General features: G+C 37.9%; 1 protein-coding gene across 32 annotated transcripts in view; it reads left to right on the top strand.

Moving 5' to 3' along the window:
* The window catches only part of rimbp2b (RIMS binding protein 2b), a 193,837-nt gene extending 179,508 nt beyond the window's left edge, over window positions 1–14,329 (top strand). For 11 of the 32 annotated variants that reach the window (XM_056267898.1, XM_056267904.1, XM_056267902.1 and 8 more), the window contains 8 exons: window positions 1,028–1,194; window positions 3,600–3,768; window positions 4,142–4,204; window positions 5,956–6,059; window positions 9,157–9,189; window positions 10,710–10,781; window positions 10,989–11,123; window positions 13,946–14,329. In XM_056267898.1, the coding sequence (XP_056123873.1) occupies window positions 1,028–1,194; window positions 3,600–3,768; window positions 4,142–4,204; window positions 5,956–6,059; window positions 9,157–9,189; window positions 10,710–10,781; window positions 10,989–11,123; window positions 13,946–14,134 (932 nt within the window). In that variant the 3' untranslated portion in view covers window positions 14,135–14,329. Of the gene's footprint in view, window positions 1–10; window positions 780–1,027; window positions 1,195–3,599; window positions 3,769–4,141; window positions 4,205–5,955; window positions 6,060–9,156; window positions 9,190–10,709; window positions 10,782–10,988; window positions 11,124–12,082; window positions 12,276–13,300 lie in introns of those variants that run through there. The other 21 variants (XM_056267923.1, XM_056267926.1, XM_056267919.1 and 18 more) reach the window with 11 other exon arrangements.
* Window positions 14,330–15,208: the final 879 nt, after the last annotated feature.

Raw genomic sequence — 15,208 nt, 5'->3', positions numbered from 1 at the left:
GTTTATTTAGGTTTTAATCAAGAGGCAATTTCTACATTTATTTCACCTTCATTATTTCCACATGGTAATTTGTCTTTATTTTAGTTAAACATGATTAGGATTAGGGTTTGGATTTTGGTCTTTTTAAGGGTGATTGCTCCTTTCTTTGTGCTTATCGTGTGGTCTAAAACACCAGACAGTGTTTGTGAACCCCTCTTCTCCTCCTCTTTTTCCTGATCGCCCATCTTTTACGGAGCTTTCAAAAGTGTTCCTTTGAGATCCTCGAATGTTTTATTTGCATGGATGTCTTTCTACTGTTGGATGTTGTGTGACTGCTAACCATAAGAGCAGAGATGTCTTCACCCCTGTCCCAGCTGTGGTTTTAAATGCTGCTTGTGAATGTTCTGCATATTCTTATCAGTAACTGGGTGCATGATTCACTTCTATCAGATCCATATACACTTCTAATTAACTGGCATGGTCTACTGTTTACTACTATCTTAACAGCCATTGGTACAAGATAACAGAAAAGTGTTTTGCGATACCTAATTTGTTTTGAATGATTTTGAGTGGATCATTCCAGTGAAGTATTACTAATGAGTTGCTGCATGTCTGTCCAGGAAAGTTCTGTATGTTTTTACAGTAAAACAGCAATGTTTTATCCTTCCCTTGTTTTTTTAACATGCATGGCCATTTCAAACGTGTTCTTACTGTTTTCAATATGCTCGCATATTACCCCACTCATATGCTGTGCGGCAGATAATTTCACTGTATAGGGAACATTTGTATCAGGTGTGATTAACATTTTATGAGTTTATTATGTTAATATGTGTTTTTGCCTCTTTTTAAAAAGAAATCGTATATCATATAGTCATGTAGCATCATACTTTTATATCATTTTCTAAACATTGTTTAGCTGCATGTCACAGATTTGGACTGATGCCTCTGTAGAAGTAGATAAGGCTAAATGTGTTATTGTCTTTTTTGGGGCTTTATCTGTCCTTTGATTTCTGTGTGTAGCAGAAGCTTGCCCTCTTTTCTGTTTCAGATGGTTATGGTGGACGGGAACGGCGGTCTTCAGACTACTATGAGGAGTCGGAGCCAGAAGACTCCAGAATATTTGTGGCCATGTTTGACTACGACCCCCTGTCAATGTCTCCCAACCCTGATGCTGCTGTAGAGGAACTTCCCTTCAAGGAGGGCCAGATCATAAAGGTTTGATATGAACTGACTGATGTCAAGCAATTCTCAACTGTCATTTAATTCCACAGTTTGCTTTTCTTTCTTTTTTTCAACTTTTACTTTATTTATTTTTTTCTTGTCTTTCCTATTAGGGATGCACCTATACAGAAATGCTGACTGTTACCACTAATTGATCATTATACACTCACCTAAAGGATTATTAGGGACACCATACTAATACTGTGTTTGACCCCCTTTCGCCTTCAGAACTGCCTTAATTCTATGTGGCATTGATTCAACAAGGTGCTGAAAGCATTCTTTAGAAATGTTGGCCCATATTGATAGGATAGCATCTTGCAGTTGATGGAGATTTTGGGATGCACATCCAGGGCACGAAGCTCCCGTTCCACCACATCCCAAAGATGCTCTATTGGGTTGAGATCTGGTGACTGTGGGGGCCATTTTAGTACAGTGAACTCATTGTCATGTTCAAGAAACCAATTTGAAATTATTCGAGCTTTGTGACATGGTGCATTATCCTGCTGGAAGTAGCCATCAGAGGATGGGTACATGGTGGCCATAAAAGGATGGACATGGTCAGAAACAATGCTCAGGTAGGCCGTGGCATTTAAACGATGCCCAATTGGCACTAAGGGGCCTAAAGTGTGCCAAGAAAACATCCCTCACACCATTACACAACCACCACCAGCCTGCACAGTGGTAACAAGGCATGATGGATCCATGTTCTCATTCTGTTTACGCCAAATTCTTATACCATCTGAATGTCTCAACAGAAATCGAGACTCTTCAGACCAGGCAGCATTTTTCCAGTCTTCAACTGTCCAATTTTGGTGAGCTCTTGCAAATTGTAGCCTCTTTTTCCTATTTGTAGTGGAGATGAGTGGTACCCAGGGGGGTCTTCTGCTGTTGTAGCCCATCCGCCTCAAGGTTGTGCGTGTTGTGGCTTCACAAATGCTTTGCTGCATACCTCGGTTGTAACGAGTGGTTATTTCAGTCAAAGTTGCTCTTCTATCAGCTTGAATCAGTCGGCCCATTCTCCTCTGACCTCTAGCATCAACAAGGCATTTTCGCCCACAGGACTGCCGCATACTGGATGTTTTTCCCTTTTCACACCATTCTTTGTAAACCCTAGAAATGGTTGTGTGTGAAAATCCCAGTAACTGAGTAGATTGTGAAATACTCAGACCGGCCCGTCTGGCACCAACAACCATGCCACGCTCAAAATTGCTTAAATCACCTTTCTTTCCCATTCTGACATTCAGTTTGGAGTTCAGGAGATTGTCTTGACCAGGACCACACCCCTAAATGCATTGAAGCAACTGCCATGTGATCGGTTGATTAGATAATTGCATTAATGAGAAATTGAACAGGTGTTCCTAATAATCCTTTAGGTGAGTGTATTTATGTATCAATGTACCTATATAATTGCAAATATTAAAAGTAACATTTTTAATCAAATCTTGGTGTCATAACTGGCTGTTTTTGTGTCATGGCTGGCAAAAATTAATAATATATTTAATTTAATTATATTTAATATATAATTATAATATACATTTTCTTAAGTCACCGCCCATTGGCAGGTGTGGCAAAAAGTTAGTTTTAGGCCCTGTATATGTATAAATTGGCAGTATTAAACATTCTGATTGTTAAATTATAAATATACATTTCAATACGAATGTAGCAATATATAATGAGTATTTAATCAGATTTGTTTTTTTATATATATAGAAATATTTGTTAATTATTTAGCCATTATATTTTTTTAATGTTTAAAAAGACTTTGCATAGCTAATTTTATATTCAAAAGTTGTATTCTAATTCTATGTAGGTATGGAATAATACAGGAATTTTGACTGATATCCTTAATTTATAATTATATTTAATGTATTTATGTATCAATATAATTGCTAATATTAAATTCAATTATAAATTATAATATGAAATTATAAGTCTCATAAAATTATTATAAAAATTATAAGTGCTCATTTTTCAATATAAGTTCATTATTTTAAAATTAGTATATCATTTATTATTCAGATTTACAGTATATAATCAGTATAATCCTTTTATATCTATACATATGTATATAGCTTTAGAATTATTTATTTTGTATAAATAATACTTTGTACATTGTTAGTTGTAAGTTATGTTCTGTTCTTTTCTAGTTAAAGTCAGTCCATTGCTGTCTTGCTATTCCAATGTACTTATTTTTACTTTCAGAATTCGGTGGCCATTTGCATTTATTTAATTAGCGCTTTTATGCAAATGAAAGTTATAGAAGCATAACTGAATAATCCACGATAAAAAAAAGCATTAGATGTAGTGCTACTGTACCAAATTGAGTAGAGGACATTAGAGAGAGTGTAATTAAAAATGCAATGAAATGAGTTTAATTATGGCCCTGCTGTGTTGTCCAGGTGTTTGGAGAGAAGGACACAGATGGATTCTATAGAGCAGAGGTCTGTGGCCGCAGGGGGCTCATCCCCTGTAACATGGTCTCAGAGATCCAGACGGATGATGATGACATGATGGACCAGCTACTCAAACAGGGGTTTCTTCCTCTCAACACGCCCATTGAGAAAATAGGTATGATCTAACAGGTGTGCTGACCCCTGCCCATCTTACCCTCTGTTCTTCATTTTCTGCCTTCTCTTTCCTTTCTCTGTTCTGATTTGTTTTAAAGTAGATTAAACATGGTGCTTGTCTGCAAATCCTCTACCTGTTCCATAGTTTTCATTTTAGAACCCTTAAAGGGATAGTTCACCAAAAAAATGAAAATTCTGTCATCACTCATATCGTTCTAAACCCATATGACTTTCTTTCATCTGCGGAAAACAAAAGAAGTCATATAGAAGAATGTCAAAGGCAGATTTTTCCTTTAAATCCTCTGCCTTCCTTGCCTTCATCCTTTCCTCTCTCTCTTCCATTTCTTTCTTGCTTTCCTCTTTTTTTTCTCAAGTGAACTGTAATAGGTTCAAAGATGGCCGTTCAATTAATCGCAGGTCCCGGAAATCCAAGAGAGGTTTGTGCCCCCATCTTTTTTTTCATCAGTTTTCTCATTCAACCCATCTTTTCTTTTTCACTTAAGTGCCTTTTCTCAGCTCACCTCCAAGTTTACCTTCATCACTTGAATGACACTTAAATGTCAGCATGACTTATTCTTCTGTTCCCACTGACACCTCATACAGGAAATAATGCAGATTGAACAGTGGGGTCCAAAAGTCTGCAACTATTGAAAAGTTCTGGATTTTGTCTTTTAGAGCATCTTGTGCTTTAATGGAAACAGAAACATCTGACCGTTTATACAGAGGAGTTCACATGATCAATGTCACTCATTTACTTTGATTGGGGACCTAGTACAGAAACTTTATTTCCATTTTAAATGAGAATACCATGTATACCATTTGGACCCCACAGAAACTTTCCTACTTACTACTAAATGTGTCTTCTATTTTTTCATATCATGACTTGAGTATTTATTCAAGAAAAAAAATGCTGCATGTTTCATTTTGTAGAATTTGTAAAATCATTTGATTGTCCTAAAAAGCAGTCAAATTATCAAAACTCTTGCCAATGGTTGAGTCCAATGACTTGAACAGTAAAAATATCTTTAACATAAAATAAATGACACTTCACCTTAAAAAAGTTGGTAATATGCAACTTTGAATTTACTACTAAACGTGCCTTCTATTTTTTCATGTCATGACTTGTGTATTTATTTTGAGCCATTCAAGAAAAAGTGCTGCATGTGTCATTTTGTAGAATTTTAAAAATCCTTTTGTTGTCCTAAAAATTAGTCAAAACTCTTGAAATCTTTAGATTTTAATTTTTTTTTAAAGCTAGGGTAGACAATGTTTCCCATAAACAGTTTTTGTAATTCTGGTTGAAACTCTCTTAACATCCTGATAGCAATCAATAAAAGAAGTGATCTAGGTATTAAAAAAAAATGTCTTCTGTGGAAGTCTCAGGACCAGAAAATGTTTGTCTGAATGCAATTATACGATGTCCTACCTGCCTGTCAACATATGTATTTGCATACTTCTGCGCACCCTGCTCGCGCAGACATCACACGTCATCAGCGCATTCCGAAAGGCTATGCAGAGTTGTAGACAGACAGTCACTGAACGCCGCAAACAAACAGCAGCCAACTTTTACAGTTTATTTTGAACCAAAACAACAAGCTTATGCTGCTTTCACTCCATAACTACCTTTATTAAGAGATGACAACCCGTGACGTTGAATCTGCAGCATGAATCTGCAGCAGTCAGGTGGTACAAGTCAGCTCAAAGTTATTTATCGTTCACTATTATTGTAATGTTATGTGCTTTGAGTAAGGTAATTTAATGCAGTCTCTCGTGATGCTTTGCAGACTCTACTCTGGCTGTGCGCGTTCATGTGTTTTGGAGGAGGCGTGGCTTTGGAGAGCTGTCTGATGGGAGGGTGGGATCTTATGCTTTCAAAGCTAGCTTGCTATTGCTAGCCTCTCCGAAATTGCCTACCCTAGCTTTAACATAAAAAAAATACACTTCACCTTGAAAGTTGGTAATATGCAACTCTGAATTTATCCATAAGAGGGCATCATATTCTTGCTGTCATCATTACAACCAGGCTTGCTGTCATTCATAAATCATGCTTTTCTTTTTTATATATTTATTTGTAATTTCTTAATTTTAATGTTCAAAATAAATATCAAATAGTACTTTGTTTTTTGTTTTCTTTCTCTCCAGAACTTATTTGTTTTATCCATCTATTCTTGCATATTTTTTTTCTCAGAAAGGAACAAAAGGAGTGGAAGGCAGCAGGCGGTGTCGACGCGGAGGATGGTGGCCCTATATGACTATGATCCCAGAGAGAGCTCTCCTAACGTCGATGTGGAGGTAATGGAGTCCTTTTTGTCTGTGCTTTCTTGCACTTATGGTCTCATCCCATAAGCTTTTGATTTTACGCTGGATTGCCTGGATGCCTGCCTCTGTAAAAGCCACCAAATTCATTTTCAGCCTATTGTCTTTGCTTTTGCGGCAACAATGTGGTTTGTATTTTTTTATGTTACTATTCATTCAGATGGCATATGGCAGCTCTAAAGATTTAGTTCTGTTTAAAGATTGTTCACCCAAAAAAAAGAAAATCCTGTCATTACTTACTATCATGTTGTTTTAATCCTGTATGACTTGGTTCCCACGTCACTTGAGTCAGTCACGTTCGACGTTACGTCGATACTGACATATTGGGGTCTCAATTGGAAGCCTTTGGGTAATAAGAAAACGGGCCAGTGAACATTGGCTAGTGCGATTCCAAGCCACTCCCCCGGACTAACGGGTGTATAAGCTTGCCGGAAACTCACTCATTCATCTTATTGCTTTAGAGCAGAGCGGTTGTTTCAAAGCACTTTGCCGTTTACCTTCACTTTGAGAGGAGACACTTCTACAGTCGGCCCTGAACGCTTGAGGTTGGATGATTGGTTTCTCAGCACGGGGCGTGCTGCACAGCATCGTCCTGCCCCGGTACCTTTCTTCCCGGAGGTGCATGAGGAGGTCACGAAGTCTTGGAAGGCACTTCTTACTGCCCGAAGCTGCTTCACTGCTTCCTCCGCTCTCACTCCCCTCGATGGTGGGGAGGTCAAAAGTTACGCCGAGATTCTTCAGGAGGAGCATGCAATTGTGGTGCATTTATGCCTGCAAAGTGCCGCCACCTGGCAGAATCACCCATCCAAGGCCTGTAAGTTCTTGGCAGCTCTTGCCGCCAAGGCTTATAGTACCCCTGGACAGGCTGCCTCCACCCTGCATGTTATGGCCCTCCTGTAAGTCCATCAGACCAAAGCACTAAAAGAGCTGCACGAGGGTAATTCTGAGCCGGGGTTGTTGCAAGAACTGCGACTGACCTGGCCCTTGGCCAGACTATGTCCACCTTGTTTGTCCAGGTGCTGGTTGCATAAACAGCCGTTATGTTAAGACAGTGTCTTAAGTTCTAGTATGACCCACTAGCAGTTAGTCAGGGGCAGTCAGTGTTACTTTTCAGTATCAAATTAGGTCAAAATCTACAATTTTATGTAACTGATTTTAAAAAGTTATGAATAGTCTTAAAGAAAAAAAAAATGTCTAACTTGTAAGACTAGTCTTAGAGGTTTAAGCAACCGGCCCCAGGAATGCCATCTCTGGCTGAACCTGGCTGAGATGGACGCAGACAAAGCTCGTTTTCTCAGTACCCCCATCTCCCAGGCCGGCCTCTTCGGCAACACTGTTGAAGACTTTGCTCAGCAGTTCTCAGCAGTACAGAAGAAAGATTAAACACATATTGCCCCTGCGGGATGTTTATGCTATCAGACCTCCCTCACTGCCTCTACTTCGGGGCGCTACGCCTCTCTGGTTGGACCCCAGTGCTCCACCTCGCTGCCTCTCCGCGTATACGTCTGTAGTTCCATTGGTGCCACTCGCACAGTGTGTGGGGGCCTGACTAGCTCTTCCCAGCCCGTCTCGTTCGCTCATTCAGACGATCAGACTTGGTTATGCAATTCAGTTCGCCCTGTGTCACCCCAGGTTCAGCGGCGTCCTGTTTACCTCAGTGGCCAACAAAGATGCCCCTGTCCTACGTGTGGAGATTGTGGTCCTGCTGGCGAAGAACGCAATGGAGCTGGTCCCTCCAGCCAAGAAGTAGTCAGGGTTTTACAGCCCGTACTTCATCTTACCCAAGAAAGGCAGTGGGTTACGGCCGATCTTGGATCTGTGTGTCTTGAACCGGGCCCTTCACAAGCACCCGTTCTAGATGCTAACGCAGAAACTCATCCTCACGTGCGTTTGCCCCTAAGATTGGTTTGCAGCGATTGACCCGAAGGACGCGTACTTCCATGTTTCGATTTTGCCTCAACACAGACTATTCCTATGGTTTGCTTTCGAGGGTGAGACATACTAGTACAAGGTCCTCCCCTTTGGGCTGTCCCTGTTTCCCTGCATCTTCACAAAGGGAGGTGGGCATTCAAATTCTCAACTGTACAACCTGCTGGATCCCATCTCGGCTCCTCAGCACAAACCTAAATGAGTGAGTTGCCAGCAAGCTTATATGCCCATATGTCCAGGGGAGTGGCTTGCAATGCAAATCTCACTTGCCAATGTTTGTTGGCCTGTTTTCTTTCTACCCGAAGGTGATTGGGGTCCCAAGTGAGACCCCAATACGTAATTATCGACGCAATGTCTCTGTTCCCTCCTTTAGGGAACAAGGTTTACAAAAGTTTCATTCATTTTGTTATGCACTGTCTTTTTTATTCATTTTTTTAAATAATACTCAAATTATACTTAAGAATACTTAAATATATTTAAGTAAAACATGTTTATTTCAGTCAATGCAACATTTATAATTTTAGTTTGAAGTTTAGTTTAGTTTAAATTTAAACATTTTAATAGTTTTAGTTAACAATAATAACACTGGTTTACCAAATAACAAATAGTCCCACTCAAACTCATGCTATTGGTTGAGCCAATTTAGCTGTTTTGGCTTTGGACAGTAGAAAGCATTTTAACATAAAACAATTAAACTTCACCCAGTTGGTAATTTGAACTTCCGAATTTATCCATTAGAGTGCGTCAAAATAGAATAACAAAAAACTTACCAGCCAGGTCTGCTGTCATTCATAAATCATGCTGTGCTTTTTTTACATATTTACTTGTGTTCATTTTTTTTAAATGTAATTTTACTTTATGTAAGATCTTAATCATAAAAAAAGATAAATCTAAGCAGAAAAAAGAAACAGCAGTGTTAAAAAAGAAACATTTAAAAATACATAATTGGGTAAAATGTGTCCTCAGTAGTCAACACCGATCGAACTTGTCCAGTTAAAATTCCAGTTTAATTTAAAGAAATTCTCAGTGAACAAACAATATTAGATCTGCTAATAATTCTATATTATTATTAGTAATAGTATTTTCAAGTCTTTTACACCCCATTGTCACTTACTGTCACCTTTGCATTGCCGCTGGCGCACAGGCCCGCTATGGGGGCAGCTTGCAGAGTGAGGAGGTGAGTGTGGAAGGAAGTAGTGAGTCTACACTCACTGGGCCTGTGACAAATGACACTCTATTTCCTGCTGAGGGAGCTCACTGCACTGCATCAGCACCCTGTACTGTTTGTGGACATCTCACTTTTGGGGCCCCAACATCATAATGCATGAACAATACATTTGCATTGTGTACTGAATGTGTTTTAGAGCCTTCATAATATGCTTGATGAATGATTCTCTTAGCATAAGCATTATAGGAAGTAGGGGTGTAACAATATATCGTGTCACAATATATCGCAATACAAAAATGCAACAATACGTATCGTGGATAGTGACAATATGTATCGTGGATAGTCCCCCCAAAATAAAAATTACTGTGTGAGAAAGAAATTCAAGTTTTCAGAGTTTTAGTGTCAGTACTACATTAAACTACTATATATAATGTTAATTATAATGTATAATAATGCAATCTGGGAATATTTGTGGGTCCTGATAATGCCAAATGTCTGATGTTACCAGTAAAAAGTGGCCGACATTATTTTAAATATATCTAGTCAGTGAAAGAGTGCAAGCATATTCATCTAAAATAATTCAGTATTTTCAGCTTCAGAATCTTGAATATTTTTATTCTGGTGTCACCATTGTCCTTGGGTTACAAGCACCAAGTCCAAGCCTATTCATTTAAACCCACAATGTAATATCAAATTTAGCATTTTAATCAACAGTACATTTTTTGTTAGCCCTTTATCATATGTCTTGGAGTATCGCAATAATATCGTATCGTGAGTTTAGTATCGTGATATGTATCGAATCGTGACATGAGGGTATCGTTACACCCCTAATAGGAAGCCTTGTGTTTCATGAGTCATGCTTTAGTGAACAAAATATGCACTTAAATTAATTCCAATGTTTATGCATGCATTTATTGGATATTATGAATCATTATAATGTGTTTATGAAGGCTTTGTGACAGGCTGTCGTAAAATTTGCTCCGCTGTAAGTGAGTGAGTTCCTATGAAAGGAATATGGAATGGTTATTTGTGACACTCTCTGTGTGTGTGTTTTGCTGTTGTTGGACTGGAGGTAAAGGGTTACACAATCACTGTGGTTTTGTGAACACAGCTCACAGTCTCCCAGAGAGGACCTGCCTTGCCCAGTGTTGGTTGATCTGTGTTTGTATTTCATTAGTTTGGTGGATGTTGTTTTGGACCTGAACTAAAGAATTTTGCTATAAAAGATTAGATTTCATTTTCATTCTAATAGGGAACGTAGTGTCTCTTTTTTATATCTGATATTTCTTAGCTTTTTTTAAGATAGATAGATAGATAGATAGATAGATAGATAGATAGATAGATAGATAGATAGATAGATAGATAGATAGATAGATAGATAGATAGATAGATAGATAGATAGATAGATAGATAGATAGATAGATCTACATTGTGGTTGTAACTGTTGCATTTTTGCATATTAAATTAGCTCTGTGACAGTTATGAATGATGACTGAAATCTAACATGTTTTTCTCTTTCTGTTCTTCAGGCTGAACTGACGTTTTGTGCAGGTGATGTGATCACAGTGTTTGGAGAGATCGATGAGGATGGCTTTTATTATGTGAGTAGATTATTCACACCACCTGTGTTTTTGGTGCAAACACTATACTTTTCCGCAAATGCGTTTTCCTCAGTGGCCAGCAGTTAAAAAACACCTAATGGTGATCCTTCATGTTTGAGGTTATTCCTACTATTGACTTTGAACACAGGAGAGCTGCCACACTGGGATTTAGCCATAGGTGCGTGATATCCTCTGTTTTCCATTCAGGGGGAGCTCAATGGACACAAGGGTTTGGTCCCCTCCAATTTTCTTGAAGAAGTGCCTGATGATGTGGAGGTTTACCTCACAAACACCCCGAGCCGTCACCCCCAGGACCACCCGTCCCGGACAAAGAACAAAAGGGTACATCCTGTTACACACTAGCCCTCTGTCATCCATTTATTTTAATCTTCTTCCTGCTCCGCTGTTTTTTTCCTCTTCTCCGTCTGTGTTTGTGTTGTGTGACAGCCGGTTGCTTTTTTGATGGATCATTGAAGGAAAACAGAAAAGAAAAGAGAAATGAAGACAGCTTACTAAACACAGAGACATACCGTTAAATGCAAGACTGAGGAACCTTTATTTTTATGTCAGATGCTCAGCGGAAGCATTTGAGGAGAAATGTGAACTGTTAATGAAATTGCATATTCATACAGCATTGTTTGAAAAAAGAATTCGCGCAAAGAGACGTGCCAGATTATTAGTTTATTGTTATTATTTATGGGAAAAGAAGCACTAAAAGACTCTTTATTATTTTTTACTTAATTCACAAGTGAAGCATTGTAATTGATGCTTTATGAATGTAACTGTGTTTAAACGTGAAATCAATTTATAATAGAGGAGATAGTTTTGATGTACAGAGAACTGAAACCATGTAGAACTGTAGAACTGCATGCTTTTACTTTCAGAATGCTTCAACGCCACCATGAAACTTTTTTAGGTGCTTTAATGGATTGAGACCAGTTAAAAAAAAACGAACCTTAAATCCTTTTGTATATGTTTCCAAAAGAATTGTTTTTGTATTGCTGATATATAAGACTATCAACTTACAGAGAGACACAAAACAAATGTTGCAAGTAGAGAGAGGTATCAAGAATGATTTTATCTGTAGATGTAGATATTGTACAATGGACTGTAAAAAAAAAGAAAAGAGAAAAAAGAAAATATAATTGCTGATGGATGTTCTGCTCAATCATCAGGACCCATCAAGGTTTTTCTGTACTGAAAGTTTGGTGATTTTGTTTTTTCATATTCATTGTGAAGACAATTGAGATGCATTACATCATGGCATTGTTTTTTTTTTCCTCACTTGCTTGGCAAAACAGAAGAAGAGTGTTCATTTCACTCCGTAACGGCTCAGTATCTGTCACGTAAGTGAGCAACAGAGGATACAACGAATAGCGCTGTCTTCGTCTAATGCATACGACACGGGTCCTTATTACTGTTGCACCTGGTATGCATAAAACATGCACATACGGCACATTAACACCAAGCATTTACAAAAAAAGTTACAATAAATTGTTTATCTGGCTCTAATTGCTCAAATGTAAGAAAAATCTAACACAGAATTTACGTATATTTGCAATTATTTCATTTTATTTTGTACTATTTTATTTTATAACTCATAGTTTATTAATATATCATTTTTACTTTTTGTAATTTCAATATTTTTATATTATTTAAATATATATTTTAAATATTAAATAATTTAAATATTATTTAAACTCTATAGTATATATATATTTTAAAAAACAAATAATAATTAAAAGATGTATATTTATAATATTTGTTATGAATTCAATTTCACACTAAAATAATGGGTTACATTGACATTCTTTGTAGGCACACACATTTGCATTCATACACATGCATGCAGAGACAAGGCACATAACACTCATCAAAACACACCTATAATTCTCATGACCTGGAATTCTCATGGCATACTGTATATTTGTGCATCAGTTTCACAGTACTACAAGTAGCACTGCTCAGAGAGCTGTGATTGGTCCACTGCTGTCAGTGCATTAGACAGGCACAGCTGGTATCTTCAGTTGTTTCTCTGGGTGTTGTCCATTATTATGTTCGTCTTTCATTGACTCCTACTGTAAGTCTTAAAAAGCTATAAGGCCATTGTTGCACGGTCAGAATTGGACCCCTGACCCCCTTACCCCCACCCCTTCTCTTTTCTAATGTGTGCAGTTTAGTAGATTCCTAGTGTAAGCCCTGGGACAAACCCTCTCCTCTCCTGTGGACGTGCACCCTATCATACTGCACTGAGCACGAATTCACACTATTTAAATTTTTATTTCAAAATGAATACTGAAACATTGGCAAGGTCAGCCAGGTCATACAGGTGTGTGTGTGGGGTGCACTATTTCCATTAACTCTAGGAGTGAACTCAAACAAGCATAAGTATTCTCACCCTTATCCATCTAAAGCGTAGATTGTAGTTCTATTCTCATATATATTTGATTGAAGTGATTTTTATTTTAAGTTTATGCGTTCTTGCAGCCACTTTTGTAAATGAAGCTTTTTTAAAGCAGGTTTGATTTGGCTCCAACACCCTTGGTGAAGTTACCATGCTGAAAGGTGATAGATTACTTCAAAAGACTGGTAAATTAAATACTTATCTTCTCTTTTCATTGCCATTATAGATTGTCACTGTTAGCGTAAATACTCATAATGATGTGTTGTTGTGCAACTATACAACTAAAATGAAGGGGAAAGTATGGCATGTTAAAGTGTTTTTGCTGTTAAGGAGTTCATAATTAGTTCATTGTCACTAAAAATGAGATTACTGTCATGTCACTGTGTAAAAACAGTCAATTTCTTATGATTATTTTGTTGCACTTGCAGTCTGAACAGGTTTATTAATGTTTTAATGAGAGTTTAGTTTTTTGAAGTGAAGCATATTTTTTTATTTTTGCAGTTTTACTAAAACGATTCCCACAGATGACTGTTTAGAGTGCCGCCCCCTATTGGCTGGATGTATTATTTTATGATGCAAAATGTACTATACATTCATAATTGACTGTATGGTGGCCCTTCTGGGACAGAAAGGACTGTGAGAGGAGATGGGAGTGTCTGTTGTACAGTAATGACGTTGAGATGCTTTAAAAGGCAAAGAAACACTTTCTTTTCTTTTTAAACATCCAGCCCTGAACTGTCCCTTGCGGGTCTTCCGTTAGGTTCCCGTGGAAAAAGCGGGCCCTCCCAGAAGAAGTGCCACCCCCACAGTGCGCCCACACATCCCGGGGTCCGGCCCCGCAGCACAGGGGCCCGGCAGTTCCTTCCGGCGCCCCCGAGCTGACTCTAAGAAAAAAGGACTGCTCTCCAAAGGAAAGAATCTATTGAAAAGGCTTGGTGCTGTCAAATAGTTTCACACACAGTAACCCTCCTCACGGCAGCCGGGTTAAGGAAAAAAGTGGAATTATAAGAGAAGGTGGGGAAAATAAAATAACACTTCTCCCATGATCTTCTGTTTCTGTAATCACATGAATTGGGCATGGAAAAGAGAAAGGGAAATGGTGGAAACTAGGGCTTTCATGACCACTACTTCATCTTTATGCCATTGAAGCTGTTACTCCAAAGTCTTGTTTGCCCGTTTTTAATTCTTAAAAGCACATATTAATGCTCACTAATGTGAGTTGATGTCTTAAATATACAGTACAAGGGATAATGAAATATAATCTATGTGTATTAAATTAGGATAATATTTTATTTGATTGATTTTAAGGGATAGTCAATTATTGTATTGTTATTATTAATTATGTATTAAAAGCAGCAACAACTACAATAATAAACATTAAAAAAAAATACATTTCCCTTAAATTTAATATAACAAATAATAATTATTATTATTATGTTATAACTATTTTTGGCACATTTTAGATCTAGAGCTCCTTTTCTAAGAGAAAGATAACCTAGCACAAATTTGTAGGAGTTAGCACAAATAAGGGGGAGGGGGAGGGGGGGGGGGGGGGATGTTCTGCCACTTTTGACTGGATTGTTTTAGCACTAAAAGGTCATGAAACTCCTAGTGGAGCCCCGTCATATTTGCCTTATTCAATGCACAATGGTTTGTGTTGTGTCCAGTCATCTGGGTGAGATTCGTCTGTCTGTGTCATGTGCAGTCATGTAGATGTTTTCCTCCTCATGAAAAAGCAGTGTATTTCAAATCTGTGTGACCAAGTGTTGTGTTGTTTTTTTGCAACGTGTGTCAAAAGTAGGGAGGGAGGACTCTAACCTTGTTTAAACCACTTTGGAAAGAACAAATGTCCGTTTAAATGGTTCGTAAATCCATTCTCATGTAAATTGTTCAAATGAATGCAACAATTTACTTAAGAATGTTTTTATACACGATTTACACATGAAGTTCTGTATGTTTTCACAAACAAGGCCCTTAATTTCCACTTATTTAGCACAACTTATTCATAATTTTACATAAATCA

The sequence above is a fragment of the Rhinichthys klamathensis genome, unplaced genomic scaffold, assembly GCF_029890125.1.
Source record: "Rhinichthys klamathensis goyatoka isolate OS25496 unplaced genomic scaffold, OSU_Roscu_1.1 h1tg000266l_1, whole genome shotgun sequence".
In the NCBI taxonomy this organism is placed as follows: domain Eukaryota; kingdom Metazoa; phylum Chordata; class Actinopteri; order Cypriniformes; family Leuciscidae; genus Rhinichthys; species Rhinichthys klamathensis.
The sequence above is the reverse complement of the archived record's forward strand: the minus strand, read 5'-3'. Positions and strand labels throughout refer to the sequence as shown.